This window comes from Zonotrichia albicollis, chromosome W (genome assembly GCF_047830755.1).
Source record: "Zonotrichia albicollis isolate bZonAlb1 chromosome W, bZonAlb1.hap1, whole genome shotgun sequence".
Lineage (NCBI taxonomy): Eukaryota > Metazoa > Chordata > Aves > Passeriformes > Passerellidae > Zonotrichia > Zonotrichia albicollis.
Genome location: NC_133859.1, coordinates 21,694,768 through 21,714,866, shown reverse-complemented (window position 1 = coordinate 21,714,866; position 20,099 = coordinate 21,694,768). Strand labels below are relative to the sequence as shown.

Genomic DNA, 20,099 nt, shown 5'->3' with positions numbered 1-20,099 from the left:
AACGATATGGTGCATACATAAACTAACAGATTATACTATACACAAAAGCAGTTAAAATGTAAGTATAAATTGTACTATATCAAAAATACTTGTGATTAATAAACACCATGCAAAAGCTAGTACATGAATGCGAAAGCCAATATTGTCATTTTTCACATAACGGCTGCCCTCCCCCTTGGTTTCTCACCTGTCTTCTTTGCCTGTGTGCCTGAAATGGCATCTGCTCCCCCGGTGGCTCTTCCCCACTTTCTGTGCTTGCTGGGTGTTCCAGCAGGTCGTTGCTCATGGCATCTTTACTGTCGTCCCTGCATCCTGCTCGGCTTTCAACCATGCCTGTTTGAGACTAGATTCCAGGGCTCTATAATGTTCATAGCATCCATGGTGGCATCTAAAGCCTGTTTTACAAGCCTCTGGGGTTTTATAATGTCCATAGCCGCTTCTAGAGTCTGTTGCTTATACTTTATCTCCTGTTGAAGTAAAAAGGTTCATACCTTAACTACTGGGTTTTTCTCGGCTGAAATCCATCTTGCCATGCTTCCAGTGTGGTTTTTCTTCTATTTACAAGGGGTATTTACAAAGGAACCCAGATTTGGGCAGCTTTCCACTGCAAACAGCTCTCCATGCTGCACTGTTGCAGCTTTTTGCTGCTGGTTTGGCGGCTCTCCACGCTCGCTTTGATTTTTTTCACTGCTTTGCTGGTTTGCCGCTCTTTACGCACACTTTGTCTTTCTCCCCCCGTTCTACTCACAGAATGGCTGCTGTCTTCACGTCGGGAATCACCAGATATTACACTGGGGGGTTGTTGGTTGGAGACAGAGACGACACGGACTCACTGAGGGTCCTCAACAAACAGCCCAGAGGTTATTATGTCTGTCTTTCTTATAGGGGGTTTGAATTTCCCAGGTTCAGATAGCTGATTGGTTGAGATTTCTCACTGCCCAGATCTCTGGCCAGTGGTGTATCTGCATCTAGGCTTGAACAGGGTTGGCTGAGGTCTCTGTTTGAATCCAGCCTATCCCCGCCTTATCCGGGGACCTGGTTTTGTTTCTAGTTTGGTCGAGTTTAAGGGGGCAACTTCAGACTAGCTGCACTGGGACAGCACACAATCCTGGTGGAGCAAGCAGGAACTTCATTACTGTGCTATGCTACTGGTTTAAAAATTAGCTACCTTCTGCAGAGGCAGGCATTTTACAGAATAGCCCTCTAGTGGTGGCTTTTTAGGAAAAGGGGAACCAAAAATCACCTAATAGGAATAGATATAACTTAACTACATCACAGAGGTACATAGTATTTACAAAACAAAATCAAAAATATAGAATTTGTAAGAAAATATGACCTGGGGTGGGGTGGGAATTTATGTGCTTGATGGATTTGTTTTTGTTAGTTTGCCTTTTTTATAAAAAAAACCCAAAACTTTTTGTAAGTGAACCATTAATTCACATATAACAATGTGCTACATATTGACTTACACATGTCATGCATTAGCTAGTAAAGCTTCCATCCTTAACTAATAATTTTCAAAGGCATGTTTCTTTGCTAACTGTACACAATCCTTTGCATATTCTGTAACTGCTATATAATAGAGCTATGCCATTTCAGGATAACAAAACTCAGGAAATCCGACTAATCTCAGCTGAAATGTGATACACTGCAAGAATTCTAATTTCTCCCAAAGAAGAAACTTAGCTTTTCAAAGATATTATTTTAATTTGTATGCCCATTTCAAATCAAAGAAGCTACCTGAATGTAGTGGCCAAGTGTGAGGACGACGGGTGGTTTCTGTGACAGGTTGCCAGAAGCTTCCTCCATGTCCAACAGAGGCAATCCTTGGTAGCTCCGAAGACAGATGTGACGCTGGCCGAGGCTGGGCCAATTAGAAATGGCAGTAACGCTTCCGTGATAACATATTTAAAAAGAAGAAAAAAACCAAAACATTGTGGTGCAGTTGTAATTGTGGCTAGAGAAGAGTAGGGTGAGAATATGTGAAAGGAAAAACTGCAGACACCAAGGTCAGTGAACAAGGACAGGGAGGAGGTGCTCCAGGCACCAAAGCTGAGACTCTGCAGCCTGTGGTGAAGACCATGGTGAAGCAGGCTGTTCCCCTGCAGCCCATGGAGATCCATGGGGATGCCTAGATCTACCTGCAGCCTGTGGAGGATACCCACACTGGAACAGGTGGATGCCTGGGAAGAGGCTGTGACCTTGCAGGAGGCCTGTGGAGAGAGGACCCCATGCCTGAGCAGCCTGTTCTTGAAGGACTGCACCTCGTGGGAAAGTGACCGACATTGCAGCAGTATGGGGAGGATCGCTGCCCATGGAATGGACTCACATTGCAGCGGTTCACAGAGATCTGTTGCTTGTGAGATGGACTTAGGTTGGAGAAATTAATGAACTGTCTCCCACTGGAAGGACTCCACGCTGGAGCAGGGGAAGGACTCTTCTCCCTGATCAGTGGGAGAAACAATGTGTGATGGACTGACCATAACCCCCATTCCCTATCTCTCTGCACCATTGTGGTAGGAGGTAGAACTGGAAGGAGAGAGAGGTGGAGGGAAGGTCTTTTTAAGGTTTTCTTTTACTTCTCATTATCCTTCTCTGATTTTGTAAGCAATAGATTCAACATCTCTAATTTGAGGCTGTTTTCCCCATGATGGTTTTGATGAGTGATCTCTCCTAGTCCTTATGTCAACCCATGAACCCTTCATTATATTTTCTCTCCCCTGTCCAGCTGTGGAGGGGAAGCATCCAGCCAGCATCAGATCAACTGAAAGCATGTAAAAGCAAACTTCCCTCTAAAATATTTAATTTTATTAGTGAAATGGTAGCAAGGACAAGTATGCAAAGAATTTCTTTTCTCTATGCTACTTACACGTCATAAATAAGACAGTTGTTGTAAGACACAGTCCTTCACAGTCTTTCTATAAGCATACAAATTTGTCATTCTTTGATCAAAATAAGCTGCTTACCAATCAACAGCATGTGGCTTAAACATCACAAAAATGAGTATCTATACTTTACATGGTAAAGCATTTTCTATAGTCTTAAATGTACACAGTCTCAAGAACATAAAGTCCTATTAAAAAAGTGATTACCATCTTACAATCAAACTGGGTTATTTTACATTCCCTGTAATATGCTTTTCTTTTTCATTTTTGTGATAAGAATTACTTATGCAAAGGAAAATGAGAACAAACTGAAAGCAAATAGTCAATATGGTATTATTTTGTTTTAATTGAAGGAAATAACTTCCCATGAAGTAAGGCAAGTAATTTGATTGTATAAAGTTGTAAAAATAATCTACTTGATTTTAGGTATAAATTTTAAAGGTATGACTCTTAAGAAATCTCACAATGATGAAACTGATTAAATTAATTCAGAGGGTACAAGCCATGTTACAGAATCATAGAATGCACTAGGTTGGAAAAGACCTTTGAGATCATCAAGTCCAACCTATGACCTAACCCCACAGCTCCTCATCAACAAAACCATGGCAGTGAGTGCCATGTCCTGTCTTTTTTTTAAACATGTCCAGGGATAGTGACTCCACCACCTCCCTGGGCAGATGACTCCAGTGTGCAATCACTCTTTCAGTGAAGAATTTTTTTCTAATGTCTAACTTAAACTTCCCTTGGCACAGCTTAAGACTGTATCCTCTTGTTCTGTCAGTGGTTGCCTGGGAGAAGAGACTGACTTCCACCTGACTACAGCCACCTTTCAGGTACTTGTAGAGTGTGATAAGGTCTCCCCTGAGCCTCCTTTTTTGACAGGCTAAACAACCCCAGCTCCCTTAGCCGTTCTTCATAGGGCTTGTGTTCCAAGCCCTTCACCAGCCTCATTGCCCTCCTCTGGACGTGTTCAAGAGTCTCAGCATCCTTCCTAAACTGAGGGGCCCAGAACTGGACACAATACTCAAAGTACTCAAGTACTTAGTTGACAAAAATATTTGGTTTGTCATTCTCTTCTTACATGCTTTTTCTTTCAAGAATTAAAAAAGAATCTCTACTGTATAACTCCTGTGTAAATTAGAACATTTTCCAAAATTATTTATCCCCTCAGCTTTGCATATGATTTCTTGTTGATCACCCAACAGGTATCAGAGATGACGATGGAGAGGTAACAATTAAGGCAATCCAAATATACATTAAATGTCTAAAGGACTGTCTTTGATGCAGGTGATCAGAAAAGGCTTTGTATTCAGCTACTGCTTTTGTACAGCGGTGGTACCCAAAATGCATCTTTGCTTTCACCTATAAATCTCTTCTAGTAATTAAAAAAAAAAATAAATTGAGTTTTAGTACTTTAACAAGTGAATCAAAAAATCCTTCTGAGAAATTACTTGCTTTCTTGTCTACAGTATTGTGGTGGCAAATAGCAATAGAAATAATGTAAGATTTAGATGAAAATGAGTAATAGCACAAACATTTCTTGAAAATACCACATTATTTTTTAAGAAGGCACTAAAGCTTCTGCGTGTGGTCCCATAGTTTTTTAAACAAGTAAGAAAAAAATATTTCATAATGGCACCAGTACTATTTGCAGCTGAACAGACACACTGCCGTACAACTCAAAACAAAGCTGTAAGTTATCATAATATCATATAAATGTGCTTACATCTGGAAGGACAAAAATAAACAAAAAACCAAAACAACCCCAAAATAACCCAGTAAGCTAACTTATTGTCTATAACATAGCCATGTTCCTTTTTGGAACAGAAATTATCATGCATTGTTCAAGTACTTTAAAAGAAATAATTATTTTAAGCATAACAGTAAGAAATTGTTTTAAATAAAATCCAAGAATTGCAAGAAGTAAGCAAATGAAAAACAATCTAGTCAGTGGGCATTTAACATAAGAACCATAAAACTGTGTTTATGTTTAAAAATAATTTTCATTTATAACAGAAGAAAATGTGTACATTTATGCACCATTTAGAAGCACATCAAACAGTACACATTGAAGGTTTTGTAGATTTTTAACCTGAAAAGCAAGTCAATACAAAATTCATGAACAATCAGAACTTTAAACAATCTTCAATGCATATATTCAGCTTTTTTTGATAGTACAGGTTTACATCTTTCAGTTTCTACTTATTTGTAACAGAAAATGGCAAAACTTAACATACATCATTTTACAAGTAAGTACAGCCATCATGGAGACCCATGGATTTTCAGACATGAATAGTTCTGATGTCATCTGCCTTTTCAGGGTATAACTACTGGTCTGTGCTCTCTTGCTTTACAGCAAGAAATAGACAAAACTGTCACTAGAATTGGAAGAGCTACTAGTACTATCCCCATGTTCAGATTGATTAGGTTGATATTTTCTTCCTTGTTCTGGGAAATAAAAAGTTTCAGATTTCATCCCTTAGTTCAGTCAGTGGTCCATTTTTTGCTTTAAACCTCTTCCATTTTAATTGAATGGTTTTCGTCATTTGGTTGATAGTTCCCATTCTGTTGTAGCTGGACTTCACCAATCCTTTCTGTATCTCTATTGCCTACTTCCTTGTCAGTTTCTGAATTCTGATCCTCTTCAGTGTGATCTTTATCCTACCAAAGATAAAATTATTAAAAAACCCAAATTGTCTTAGCATTACAAGATATGACTTCCAACCAATTACTGATATTTTGAATGCCTCAATTTTTACACACCGTGTTTCAGCAATTTTCAGAATAGAGGTATCAGGGGTGTTAAAAATTTTTAAATTAAAACATTCTTTTAAAGTCTTTTTTTGTTTGTGTAATTGTATGAAGTTAGGCATTCGTAATAACCTGTCACCCAATAAATCATTGCCATAAAGTGATCTGTCATTATGATCAATATTCGGGTAATACAGAACAAGCAGTATCATGGCACCTATGAGAAAAAGGTCCCGAAATCAAGACTTTAACATATGTTAAAAGTAAAACAGAATTGCAATTTTTCTTTTATATTTTTTGTCAGGTTAATTTTAAGAGAGTCCTTGGGTAAGGCAATTACTTAAGCATGTGGACAGAGTCACCTAAATCAGCTCTTTTATAACAGTTGAATAATTCCGAGTACCACAAATTACTCTTTAGAAGCATGCTGGGTTTTAAATTATAAATTAAACATTTGAAGATATTTCTTTTCTTAATCACATCACCTTCTATTTTGTAAGGGGAAAATCCCATACTACTCTTTTCTTAAATCTTCAGTTTTATTCCTGCAGAGTCAAATATGCAGTCCAGGACCAAAGCAACCAGGGAGAGGCTGAACTGCAGAATTGAAGTTTATTAAAAATCTTTTCAGATCAAAAGCCTGTGCTGGTTTTGGCTGTAATAGAGCTCATTTTCTTCATAGGAATTAAAAGATGGGGGAAGGAGGGGGGGGCATTCTGAGCAATGGTGTTTGTCTTCCTAAGTAACTGCTACACGTAATGGGGCCCTGATCTCCTGGAGATGGCTGAATACCTACCTGCCCATGGGAATGAGTGAATGAATTCCTTGTTTTGCTTTGCTTGTGTGAACAGCATTTGCTTTCCCTATTAAACTGCCTTAATCTCAACCCACAAGTTGTCTCCCTTTTAGTCTTCTGATTTTCTCCCCGATCCCATCAAGGAGGAGTGGGTGAGAGCAACTGTGTGGTGCTTAGTTGTTGGTCAGGGTTAAACCACAACAGGAAAACTAACCCTGAACCCTGCTGCTTAGTTATACAATCTCTTTTATGCCTGCCCATACAGATAGGCAGCCAGTCAACTCCTAACATATGGCACAGAACAGAAAGAGAAAGAAACCAAAACATAGTGTTTCAGTAACCTATTCACACAAGCTCCATCAAGTGGCAATACTTTGATAAAGAAAATGGGGGAAAAGAAGGGTGGGGAAAAGAAGGGTGAGAGAAAGAAAGATGAAGAAGGGAGGAAATTCCAAGAATTGTTCCACTTGTAGCACTCCACTGTTTATCACCTGGTCACACAGCTTACCTTCAAAGTAGTGGTGCTTTTGTCAGATTTCTCTTTTCCCTCTTTTACTTTATTAATTTTTTTCTTGAAGTGTTCCCTTTCTTTTCTTTCATTATTTCTATCTCTTTCTCTTTTTTTCTCCTTCTTGTTTCTGTTTAGGAAAATTTTTACTCAAATCAGAATTTGATCCCACAGCAACAAATGTACTACCAATGTATACTCTGTACTGTGCAGTAAATTGTACAATAACTATTAATGTTGGTATTCTGGTTTGCTTTCTTTCAGAAAGGTTCAGTCACTTTCAAACATAACACAAATGCCTTCACAAAGACAAGGAAAAAGAGCTAAAGGATGCACATGTTCAGTATACATGATATTTGCAAAGAGCTAACAGATAAAAAACTCTCCAGTTGAAAGCATACCAAAGATCAAATCCATATAGGGCTTTTTGGCCTGTTTTAACTTAGAACTGAATCATACTGACCAATTGAAATTATCTGAGATAACTAATGAAAAGGCAGTAAATCAATGAAAATACTTCCCAAATTGTTTTCAATATATTTATCTGCATCCACTTTTGAGTGTTCTGCTTGTTGAAAAATAGACCTTTTCCTTAGAAATGAAAATTACTAAAGAGCTTTTTCCAAACTAAAAAACCAAAAGCCAGAAGAAACACAAATTGAGTTAGCTTATTTCATAACAGTGATCTCTATATCGCATTTCAGTTTTAAAAAAATACTACAACTTTTTCCTCCTTTACTGCTCATTAACTTTTATGTTTATAGCAAACTAACCTTCTCGGAGAAGGAGTTTGTGAAGACTTCTTTTTGGTCGTTTTAGGAGACTTGGAGAGACTTCTACTCTTCCTTTTACGTCTTTCTCTGGAGGACCAAGAAATTCAAGATCACCAAAGAAGAAAAATAATAAACTCAGCAATTGAATAAAACCAGAAAGCTCTTAAAATGATCTGACAGAACTAAATAAATATTCCTGAATATAACATTATCTATGACCAATAGTATATGAACCATATAAACAACAACAACCAAAAAAAAAATCATGTTTCAGTTTGATGGAAAAGGACAGAAAGGAAGTGAGAAGTAGGAAAAAAAAGTTGTGTCCTTCCTTTCAGATTTTAGTTTTATGCTTATCCTTACATGCTTGTACTTATATGTGATAACAATGGAAACACACTGTATTCACTAATCCTGTACTAAGTTTCTTCAGTCACGAAAATAATACAATTGAATGAAAAGACAAATTAGGACAAAAGGCATAAACTTGAGCAATATAGACTTCAAAAATTAACATTGCAAGATTAAGATCACTAGAATTCCAGTTCAGTATGACTGATATTTAATTCTTGAATGCATAAGCTAGCATTCATATTGGTTTAGTAGCAAGCAGTGCAAAATGAATCTCAAGCTGTTGTCAAAATCAAAATGAAAATGTTAATATAAATTGTTTTCCTAGCAGTCCATGCTCAGCAAACCTATGCATTATTCTATAACACACTGAAGAGCTCTTAGTATTTTACAAAACAGCTGTTTTATACAGATGTATGAAATTTGATGAAGTTGCTGTTATGGAGTCTGATCTCAAATAGAGCAGAACATTAAATAACTGGTTGCAAACATACTGAGGCACATGTTAAAATAAAGTAAAAATTGATCAAGTAAAAGCTTCATTTAACATAAACATACTACCTATCTGTCAAAGATGACTCTTTCCTATCACCTCTTCATAGGGCAGGAAAAGCAGACAGGAAGAACCAACAAAGACAACAGGGAAGTTAAAAACTAATTGTCAGAGCATTTGAAGACACAAGACAAAAGTTACACTTATGCATACCAGCTTTTGCAATTCCCACTTGTGAGAGTCTGTCCGAATTTTCCCTCATCTGCCTCACGATCATCATTTGGGGACAACTGAAGAGAAGACCCCCCCCCTGTGTTCTCTGTAGGAGAAAGTTACACACGCCACAGGCCCGAGACCTGAGAGCACAGTGCTAAGCTATTGTTCACAGGTGTTGTTTGCTGTATGCTACACTGAGCCCAAAGAAGGGGGCACCATGCCCTTTTTGCAACAATAGCCTTGGAAGCTGTCCTGCCTCTCGGCCTGACTGGACTTCTCTTGAGTTCTGGGTGGTCCCCTGCAGAAGACCCCTCTCACTCGTTTGCAACCACCCTGACAGACAAACTTGAGATGTAAGAAGCTTCTCCATCAAGGACTGAGACATGAAACCCCTATGTGAAAAGGCCTCTCTCCTCCTTCCAAGGACTGGGACTGAAACCCCTGACCCGGGGAAGGTGTGTGGGGGGAGGCAAGCTGACCAAAGCGAGATGTTTGCCTGCAGGTTGTGACCACTGGAGCAAGAAAACAATGGCTCTCCTTTACTGCTGAGAACATGGACTATCTGTTACATCTATTCCTTATTGTATCTGTTCCCCCTCTCCTCACAATTTCCAACAGAGATATCATAATAAAAACCTTTGAGTTAGCTAGAGATTTCGAGATCTCCCTGACCTAACAGGTGGATCCTCGACTGGACTGGACCACAGGACTTCGTCTCTATGTTTGGTAGCTATATCTCCCTCTTTCTCTTTCTCTTTCTCTCTCTCTCTTTCTCTATCTTTTTCTCTCCCTTAATCTCTCTATCGCATTTTGCTGTGATCATTCAATAAAGGTGCATTTGTTTTGATTATCACTGCAAATCCCCTTGTACCGTGTCGGTTCTTTTTGCACCCTGAGATCAATCCAGAAACCATCACGAACCCCGTTCATACAGACGGATTGTGACACCACTGATTTTCTTTAATATTTAGGAAGGCCAAGAAAACAACAGCTATTAGATAAATTACAAAAGCATAAATTAAGATATACCTAGTATCACTATTTGGATTCATACTCTGACAGTATCATCTAGCTTGATCTCCTGATGCTGCACAGGACAAAAGTTCATAACTGTTTTTTTCAGCAAGTTCTTAAGTTTGATTAAATTTTTGGTAAACAAAGATATAAAGTGGCCTCAAAATCATGGAAAGAACCTCCACAATCATTGATCAGCTGTTCACTGGTTAACATGCACCTCATTTTGAACATCCTTACATTTATGACCACCTTTTTTCAAATGGGGGCATTGGAAATTAATATATTGTTCTGACAGTGTTCCCACTTGGTCTATATTGAGTACATACCCTTTATTTTGTTTTCCTGCATACATATCTGTGAGCAACCAAGTAAGCACCCTACTAATTATGTTTCAACTAGAAACTGTTTATTCATTGAATCTAATTTTCAGTTTCTGCTTTTCATATTTCAAGTTGAAGAGCTACAGCTGTGTATGACACCATTCCTACCTCTATGCTACATTTGTCTGTAAAAAGATTTTTGTGTACCTGTTTTTATTCACACTCTTAAGGAACACTAATACAGCAAAATTTAAGGAAAAATAGTTTGAAAAATTTGATACTGATTTTGTGACTCTAAATCATACACAGAACTAACATTCTTGTCTCAAAGGAAAAATTCCACAGGGTAATGGCAGGAGCCAACTTCCTGTTGATTTAAATAAAGTTCACTAGAAATCACTCCAAGATTTGCCTTAGACCAACATTAGGTCTAGCGGTGCTAGAATTTTTTGAATTCTGAGACAGACAGAAGCTGAGACAGAGACATTTCACAACACCTGTCTCCAACTAGTAGTACTTGGAAGAATGATGGTAGTGTGGAATAAGACCCCCTCTACTCCACTCTCGTGAGTGTTGAGTAATACATTCTGTGCAGGTAGCTCAGTGTGTAGATGCAGTGCGAGCTGCAGATTAAACTCTGGGTGGTGGGAAATAGCATGAGCCCCAAGAAGAGGCTGTGAACTGGCACTGACCTTTTGCACAACAAAGGGCACAGGGACCTGTAGCACCAGCCATGTGATCGGACACTCAGAGACACAGCAGGAGCTGAGGACTCAGGAGGAAGACCCCAGAATATTGTGCAGATAGACTGGAAGGATATAAAAGCCCAGGGATTCAGTTGTTCAGAGTTCCTTCTTGAAGGCACCAGCTTGAGCTGTTTGTGTGTTACTGCACCATGAATAAATTAAGGAATCAGATGTCTGAGACTGCTATGGGAAACCTGGGGTTGAGCCGGTAACAAAGTCATATGAGAGTGGGGTGTGTAAAAAACACAAAAAAATTGCTTATCAGCAACCTGGACAAAGGGATAGAATGTACCCTCAGTAAGTTTGCTGATAATACTAAACTGAGGGGAGTGGCTGATACACCTGAAGGCTGTGTTGCCATTCATCAGGACCTTGACAGGCTGGAGAGTTGGGCAGACAGAAACCTAATGAGGTTCAACAAGAGTAAGTGTAGGGTCCTGCACCTGGGGAGGAATAACCCCAAGGACCAGTATAGGCTGGGGCTGACCTACTAGAGAGCAGCTCTGTGGAGAAGGACCTGGAAGTCTTGGTGCATGACAAGTTGACCATGAGCCAGCAGTGTACCCTTGAGGCCAGGAGGGCCAATGATATGCTGGGGTGCATTGGGAAGAGTGTGATCAGCAGGTTGAGGGAGGTGATCCTCCCCCTCTATTTGGCCCTACTGAGGCCACATCTGGAGTTTGAGACAGAGTAATCCATCCTGAACTAGGTAAAGTGTCTAGGAGAGGTGAAGGGTCTGTGGAGCTAAAGCTGAAGGAGAGGCCGCATTCCAGAGACAGCAAGGAGACAGAGAAAGAAAAACAGAAAACCGCGAGGTCAATCTGCCCCCGACCTAGGAATTCCTTCGATAAAGAAGAATTAGTGCTAAATGTCGCGTGGAATGAATATGTATGAACTTAATTTGAAACTGTATGCATATGCATTTGGAAGGGGGGATAAAAAGGGGACTCGGAGTCTCCAGGGGTGCGCACGCCTTTTGGGAGGCTTGCGTCCGACGCGCGTCGTAATAAAGGCATACCGGGCTTTACAACTTTTACAAGTTGTGAGGTTTCTTCCTTTCTCCGCAAATCATTCTGGCGAGCCAGGTAGGAGATTCAGGAGATATTTTCCGTCTCCATCTCTGTCCCCGCAGGGGCGGGGGGGACCGACGGACTCCTAGGCGCACCCCAGGATTTTCCTGGAGGAAGTTCCGCTCGCCTCGACTTGCCTCCTGCCGGGACAGACAAGAACCTGCTGGCCGCGGAGAAGGACACGGTATGTACTAGGGGCCCCTGGGGGGGGGGAGGGAAGAACAAGGAAAGAACAAGGGAATTAACGACCCAGAGACGTCTGGGGATCAGCCGATAGAGCGGCCGATAGAGCGGCCGATAGAGCGGCCGTATTAGAGACGGGGTTCGTTCCATCGTCGTCCTGATAGAGCAGGACTGCCAGCGGCTCCGGGGTAAGCTAGCTGCAGCTGATAGAGCGGCTGTATTAGAGACGGGGTTCGTCCCATCGTCGTCCTGATAGAGCAGGACTGCCAGCGGCTCCGGGTGTAAGCCGGGTGAACCCGTGTATGCGTGTATTAGAATTCAGATTCTGATGGGGCAGAGCTGAATTCGCGTATGTTTCTTCTGTTTGTGCGTGTGTGAGTGGTGTCCGGACACTGTGTTGCTGTGTGTTGCATTGTGTGATCAGCGCGCTGTATTTGTAAGTTGTGTAAGTGTATAAAGTGTATGATATATAGAGAGCAGGCTGTGCGGGGGGGCGAAAGTTCTGCCCGCCGCTTGAGAGGTTGAGTAAACACCGGCCGAAGCAGGCTGTGCGGGGGCGGGGAGCACCCGACGGAGAAAACAGAGAGAACTGTGAAAAGCGTGCGCGAGGGCGTTTTTTTTGAGTAAAAGTGGTAAATTGTGGTGTAGGTTGTGCGTGCTTTCACCGTGGCTAGACGAACCCGAGGGGTTCCTCTGCCTCAGTGGTTTGGACTCGACCCTTGGGAGTTCGTGAATCCGGTGAATTTTTGGATAAATAGAGGAGACGAACGAGTTCACTTAGAGGGACTCTACCGGACTTCAGCTGGCATTCTTGTAAGTCTGGACTGGGAACAGCCTGCCGTAGAAAATTTAGAGCTCCCTGTAATAAATGGAATAGCTTGCTTTTGCGGGAAATTTCGAGTAACCTTTGGCGCATCAAGAGGCTGGCACGCTGCGTGGGTATTATTACAGTGCGTAGTTTGTGGGAAACGCTGGTATTGTTGTTCTAGCAGGCGACGGGGCACGTGCCCCAGGTGTAAACGAGAGGTTCCTGATCAAGCTGATTCAGAGCCTAAGATCTTAAAACTTGTGTGTGGGAAATCACATCTGGTACCTGCCACTTGGGGTGTGTGGGAGGAGGACTGGGAAGCTACTGTGAAGTCCTGTGAAAAGAGGTTTGGGTGGAAGCGGGACAGAGCAAGAAGGAGATAATGGGAACTAACCAGAGTAAGGAAGTTCCGCAGGCCAGCCCCTTAGGGTGCATCTTGGCCCACTGGAAGGAAATCACTAGCCGGGGGGGCTCTGAGAATAAAAAGGATCTAATCCAGTATTGCACACGCTGGTGGCCCTTATATAGGCTAGAGGACGGGGCAAGGTGGCCACCCACTGGAACCCTGGACTATAATACTTTACTGCAGTTGATGTTGTTTCTAAGACGGGAGGGTAAATGGAATGAGGTCTCGTATGCTGATATGTTTTTTGTTTTAAGAAACCACCAAGAGTGGCAGAGGGACTGTGGGATTAAGGCACCCTCAGACCCACTGGTCTTGGCCCTTGAAAGGGATAACAAGGCAAAGAGAGGGCAAATCAAACGCTGCTGTTCAGCATGCAGTATAGGACAACGGTGTATGAGATCAGATAAGGTCTATTGTTCTGAGGAGCAAGAACGGGACACATTTGAGTGGGTGAAACATCCTCCAGCTCCTCCCCGAAGGGGGATGGTTAGGGAAGTCGAGGCTGATGCTGAGGATGAGGAGGAAGGAAGCCTCCCCAAAAGGGAGGAGGAGGACTCAGGTGGGGAAGGCACATCTACTAGATCCCACCCCATCCGTGGGAGTCCAATTGCATCTAGGACTAGGAGGCAAGTAGTGCTACAGGCCCCTCTGCGACAGGCAGTGGGGCCAGAAGGGGGTAGATTAATGATTAAAGTGCCATTTACCACCCTTGATTTAGAAGCATGGGAAAGGGTTGCGAGGAATTACCGTGTTGACCCGATACTCACTGCCAAACGCCTAAGGTATGTTATCAAACAGCACAACCCAGACTGGGCTGACATCCAGCTACTACTGGATGCTTTCACTGAGACAGAGAAGCAGCTGATCTTAAAGACAGCTGGGAATTTGGCGGAGGATTACTGTAAAGCCACCCAGCTGGATGTAAAACAACATTTCCCCCTCCAAGACCCAGAATGGGACCCTAATGTGTCGGCAGAGGTAAAGAAATTAACAGAGTATCAAGAGTGGATAGTAACAGGGGTGGAAAGAGCTATTCCAAAAACCATAAACTGGTCTGCCTTATATTCACTTAAGCAGGGACCTTCTGAGACTCCATCTGAATTTCTAGAGCGTTTAAGGGATACCATGCGTCGTCATACATCATTAGATCCGGAGTCTGAGATAGGGATAAACCAACTAGTTAATTCATTTTTGGGGCAGTCTGCTGGAGATATCAGACGTAAACTTCAGAAGATTCGGGGAGCAGACGCGAGAAATCTTGAAGCCTTGTTAGAAGAGGCCTGGAGAGTATTTAGTAACCGGGAGGAAGGATATAAACGGGGAATGAAAAGGTTGGTGGCGGTGGTACAGGAGGAAAGGCAGAGGAAACACAACCAGGGCCCACCGAGACAAGGACCACCTCGGTTGGGCAGGGACCAGTGTGCAATCTGCAAAAGAATTGGTCACTGGAAAGACCAATGCCCAGAACGAAGGAGGAGTGACCAACAGATGGCTGCACACGTACAAAACAACTGAGGAGGACCGGGGGATCCTGCCCCAGCGGATCCACTGGTTATAACAATGAGGCTGGGGGAAGAAGGGAAAAGGGTAGAATTTTTAGTTGACACAGGAGCTACATATTCAGTCCTAAATAAAGCCTTAGTGCCTGTGGAAAATGATTATGTTGTAGTACAGGGGGCAACTGGCCAGTCTGAAAGGGCATATTTTTGCAAACCTTTGAAGTACAAATTGGGAAAACAATGGGGTATTCATAAGTTCTTATACATGCCTAATTCACCAAGAGCACTCTTGGGGAGAGATTTATTGGAACAATTACAAGCCACCATCATATTCAAGAATGGGGAAATTACTCTGGAGGTGAATGATCAAAAGTACATAGAGGCACTAAGTTTAACTCTGACTGCTACTGGCATTAAGGAAGAAATTGATGAGGAAATATTAAGTCAGGTATTTCCCGGGGTGTGGGCCTCTGATGTGCCAGGAAGGGCAAAAAATGCCTCTCCCATAGTAATCAAACTCAAGGAAGGAGCGCAGCCAGTGAGAATCAAGCAGTACCCCCTAAGGAAAGAGGACAGGGAGGGAATCAGCTCAATAATCGAAAATTTTCTGCAACTAGGATTGCTGAAGGAATGCCAATCTGATTTTAATACTCCCATCCTGCCTGTTCGAAAATCTGATGGGACATACCGGATAGTACAGGATTTAAGGGCTATCAATAAAATAACAGAAGATCTGTATCCGGTTGTAGCCAATCCATACACTTTATTAACTTGCTTAACACCTGAGCTAACCTGGTTCACTGTTCTAGATTTAAAGGATGCCTTCTTTTGCCTCCCCATCCATGAAGCCAGCCAAAAATTCTTTGCATTTGAATGGGAAAGCCCTAAAAGTGGGCGCAAAACCCAGCTCACATGGACCAGACTACCACAAGGTTGGAAAAATTCCCCCACCCTGTTCGGGGAACAACTTGCAAAGGATCTGGAATCCTGGGAAGCCCCACAGAAAGAAGGGAGGCTTTTGCAGTATGTTGATGACCTTCTACTGGCCACTCAGACAAGGGAAGCATGTGTGGCCTGGACGGTAAGCCTTTTGAATTTCCTAGGACTCCAAGGATACAGAGTATCCAAGAAAAAGGCACAGATAGTGAAACAGAAAGTAGTCTACCTGGGGTACGAGGTGAGTGCTGGGCAACGGACTTTAGGGCAGGCTCGCAAGGAAGCCATATGCCAAACCCCAAAACCCCAGACCATAAAGGAACTCCGAACGTTCCTAGGCATGGCAGGGTGGTGCCGGCTGTGGGTCTATAATTATGGACTACTCGTCAGACCCCTCTATGCTCTTATTGCCAATGGAAACAGAGATCTCCAGTGGACGAAAGAAGCAACACGGGCCTTTCACCAGCTAAAGGATGCCCTCATGTCAGCTCCAGCTTTGGGACTTCCAGATGTGAGTAAACCATTTTTCCTATTTTCCCATGAGAAGCAGGGAATTGCCCTGGGAATACTGGCTCAAGACTTGGGTCCATACCGAAGGGCAGTCGCTTACCTCTCTAAGCAACTAGATGCAACAGCCAAAGGATGGCCAGGTTGCCTCAGAGCTGTAGCAGCAGTTGTGCTGAACATCCAAGAGGCACGCAAGTTTACCCTGGGACAAAAAATGACTGTGCTAGTGTCCCATACAGTGTCCGCAGTACTGGAAGTAAAGGGTGGCCACTGGCTTTCACCGCAGAGGTTTCTGAAATACCAGGCCATTATGGTGGAGCAAGATGATGTAGAGATCGTGGTGACTAACATTGTCAACCCAGCTTCTTTTCTCAGTGGAAACCAAGGAGAGGCAGTACACCACGATTGCCTGGAGACCATTGAAGCTACCTACTCCAGCCGCCCGGACTTAAAGGATACCCCCCTGGACGACGCAGAGACCTGGTTCACTGATGGGAGCAGCTACGTTGCTGATGGGAAGCGATATGCTGGATATGCAGTGACCACCTATAGAGAGGTAATCGAGTCTGGACCCTTACCAACAGGCACCTCCGCGCAGAAGGCCGAGATAATTGCCCTGACCCGTGCCTTGGAAAGGGCAAAAGGGAGGAGAATAAACATCTACACAGACTCGAGGTATGCATTCGGAGTTGTACATGCACATGGGGCCATCTGGAAGGAGAGGGGGCTGCTGACCTCACAGGGAAAGAACATCAAACATGCACAAGAAATAATCCAGCTGCTGGAAGCAGTTCAACTGCCTGAAAAGGTAGCAATTATGCACATTAAGGCACACCAAAAAGTGAGCTCAGAATTGGAAGAAGGAAATGAGCTGGCGGATAGAGAGGCAAAAGAAGCAGCAAAAGGGGAGGTAGCTACTGAAGGAGTCCTTATCCCAGACGGACAAATCTCCCTTGAAGGTAAGCCAGAATATAGCAAGAGAGATAGGAAATTAATTGAAGATCAAAAAGGGACATATAGCCAAGAAGGGTGGGCTACCATTGAAAAGAAACTGGTAATCCCTTCCCATTTGTTGTGGTCATTAGTAAGGGAAGAACACCAGAAAACACACTGGGGAATAAATGCCCTATACACATACCTGATTGAGAGGATTGTTGCTAGAAATTTATATGCCACTATTACTCAGGTAACTCGACAGTGTGATCTTTGCCTCCAGACTAATCCCAAAAATATCCCCAGGCCGAAACTTGGTCAGATTGGGAGGGGCCATGGGCCTGGACAACAGTGGCAAATTGACTTTTCAGAACTCCCAAGGAAAGGGGGGTATCGATATTTGTTGGTATTGACAGATACATTTTCAGGGTGGCCAGAAGCGTTCCCCACCAGAACTGTCAAAGCTAGAGAGGTGACCAGGGTGTTATTACAAGAGATAATACCGCGCTTTGGAGTTCCAGCCACAATGTCCTCAGATAGAGGATCACATTTCATTTCCAAAATAGTGCAACAAATTAGTAGCCATCTGGGCATAGACTGGGAGCTCCACACCCCATACCACCCCCAATCAAGTGGTCAGGTGGAGAAAATGAATCATTTGATTAAACAGCAAATCATAAGACTGGGGCAGGAAGCAAATCTGCCCTGGCCCCAAGCTCTTCCACTAGCACTATTGCGAATTCGAACTAAACCTCGAGCTAAAGAAAAGTTAAGCCCTTTTGAAATACTCTATGGGAGACCATATGGAATACAAAAGGGAATGTCCACCCACATTGGAGAGGTGACATTAGCCACCTACATGGTGGCCTTAAACAAACAGCTCAGAGAAATTGAAAAACATGTGGCAGGAACTCGGAGCCGGGAGTTAGATGGGCCAGTACATAACATACAGCCTGGAGATTATGTATATGTTAAGTCTCTTACAGAAAAACTTTGGAACCGCAGTGGGAGGGACCGTTCCAAGTGCTTCTCACCACCTTCACTGCAATCAAAATCAAGGAGCAGAACGCCTGGATTCATCACTCCCGGGTGAAGAAGGCCCAGAGACCCCTTGAGGAGTGACTCCAGGAGACAATGAACTGAGACTAAAACTTACTTGGGCAAAATGAGTAAATTGCGGTGGGGAGTAGCTCACGTTTTAGTTTGTAGGATCATTTTGTGTATAATCATGACTGAAGTTTTAGAACTTGAGAGTACCTTTATTCAGAGCAATGTTAAATGGCCTTGGTCCCGGGCGTTTAATCAGTATACTGGATCCATGGGAGAACTTTCTGAGAATTTAAACCTGTCCATTGTGGTAATTCATGGAGATCAGGTATATGAGGGGCAGGAATGGCAGGAACAGAAACTATGGACACTTCAAGGGATTAGAGGAGAAGAAATCAAGGTAGGGTGCCGGATGATAAATGGGACAGCCCATAAGAAACCAAATGAAATTAGTGTCTCAATTTCTCCTGATGAATATGAACGCCAGGAAATCTGTGATAGCCTAAATGAATCAGACTGCTGGTGTAATTTCACCTTAATACAGCCTGTGGAAATAACTTGCCTTTGGGCACAAGAAGATATTGGGCTTTCATTTAAATTCAAAATAGACACTACACCTTTCACCACAGCAGGACCCTACACAGCCCACACCAAGACCCAAATAGTTCAGACCCAACCCAAACTTGAACCCGAGTTGTATGGAGTTGGCCCCTACGTAGTAAAGAATGTGGGTGAACAACAACTATTGTTCAATCCAGAATGGTCTCTCAAACGTGTGGAGCTGATAATGCAAATTAACATCTCAAAAATCCAACCAGTCTGCTCCTCCTTCCTGAAAACTTCCTTTGAGGGCTGGACAACATGGCTGCAAAAACAGACATACCTCAGGAGCAGAATGAGAAGGGATCTAACTGGCCTATTAGGGACAGGATTAGGAGTTTTGAATGGAATTGATTCAGAGATACTGATGAATAAACTGATCACTGCAGCAGGCAGCCTAACAAAATTGAGGCAACCCTTACAATCATCTCTGTTGGCATTAGGAACTAGCCAGTGGCAGATTTCAAAAGTACTGTCAAAATGGGAAACGACCGGGGACCAAGACCACAGGTTAATAACAGAAGCACTTGGTGCAGTCCAAGACAATGTGTCTTTAGCTCTCAGTTGTATACAAGCACAGTTATGGGTGCAGGCAACAGCAGCTCTGATCATACGGGAAGGGAATGAAGGTAATTTTCCAGCTGAAATTCGAAAGATTGTGTGGGATAATGCTATCGATTTTGAAAGGAAGTTCCAGTCTTGGTGGACTATGGTGAATTTCACCTATGATCCCGTTTATAATGTAGCAACTGCCTTTGTGCTTACCATACGTAATGCCACAGTTTTTGTTATCCATCCCATCATTGCCCTAGGGTTAAACCATGAAAAAACAATACTCTATCCTTCAGAACATAGAGTGTGGGCACGAAAGGTGAATGAAAAGTGGCAGACAGTAAATGTAGAGTCCTGCATTACTAGAGAACAGATGGGATTCATTTGTGAGAGCAACACTATTAATGCTCAGGACGTGTGCCTGGACACTGAACAGAGTATTTGTCACTTTGAAGTTCATCCAGTCACCGACCAGAAAACTGTGCTTGTATATACTGGGAATGGATGTGTGTGTCTGAGGACTGCCTGTGCTGCAGTAAAAGTTGATAGCAATAATGTTGTTCTGTCTAGTAGAAATCATTCTAACTTTTGTATTTGTAATTTTGTTGAGATTACCGGGTGTGATTTTTCGTACTTGGCCCCAGTGACATCCCACCAGCTGATTCAGGCTAATTACACGATGTATCACAGACTACTACCTAC

The 20,099-nt window shown here is 42.7% G+C and overlaps 1 protein-coding gene and 2 long non-coding RNA genes across 10 annotated transcripts in view; 2 read left to right on the top strand and 1 right to left on the bottom strand.

Annotated features, from left to right (window-relative positions):
• LOC141726939 (uncharacterized) overlaps window positions 1–20,099 on the bottom strand; it is a 102,248-nt gene that overhangs the window by 2,463 nt on the left and 79,686 nt on the right. For 6 of the 8 annotated variants that reach the window (XM_074532048.1, XM_074532051.1, XM_074532050.1 and 3 more), the window contains 4 exons: window positions 8,626–8,658; window positions 7,714–7,800; window positions 6,941–7,070; window positions 188–5,546 (listed from right to left, as the gene is read on the bottom strand). In XM_074532048.1, the coding sequence (XP_074388149.1) occupies window positions 5,394–5,546; window positions 6,941–7,070; window positions 7,714–7,800; window positions 8,626–8,658 (403 nt within the window). In that variant the 3' untranslated portion in view covers window positions 188–5,393. The remainder of the gene's footprint in view (window positions 1–187; window positions 5,547–6,940; window positions 7,071–7,713; window positions 7,801–8,625; window positions 8,659–20,099) is intronic. The other 2 variants (XM_074532049.1, XM_074532055.1) reach the window with 1 other exon arrangement.
• LOC141726940 (uncharacterized) overlaps window positions 1–20,099 on the top strand; it is a 45,744-nt gene that overhangs the window by 12,349 nt on the left and 13,296 nt on the right. The gene's annotated exons all lie outside the window — the stretch shown is intronic.
• On the top strand, window positions 11,540–13,848 carry LOC141726941 (uncharacterized). The gene is made up of 2 exons (XR_012577898.1): window positions 11,540–12,110; window positions 12,758–13,848. It is a non-coding gene; the product is annotated as an uncharacterized LOC141726941 (long non-coding RNA).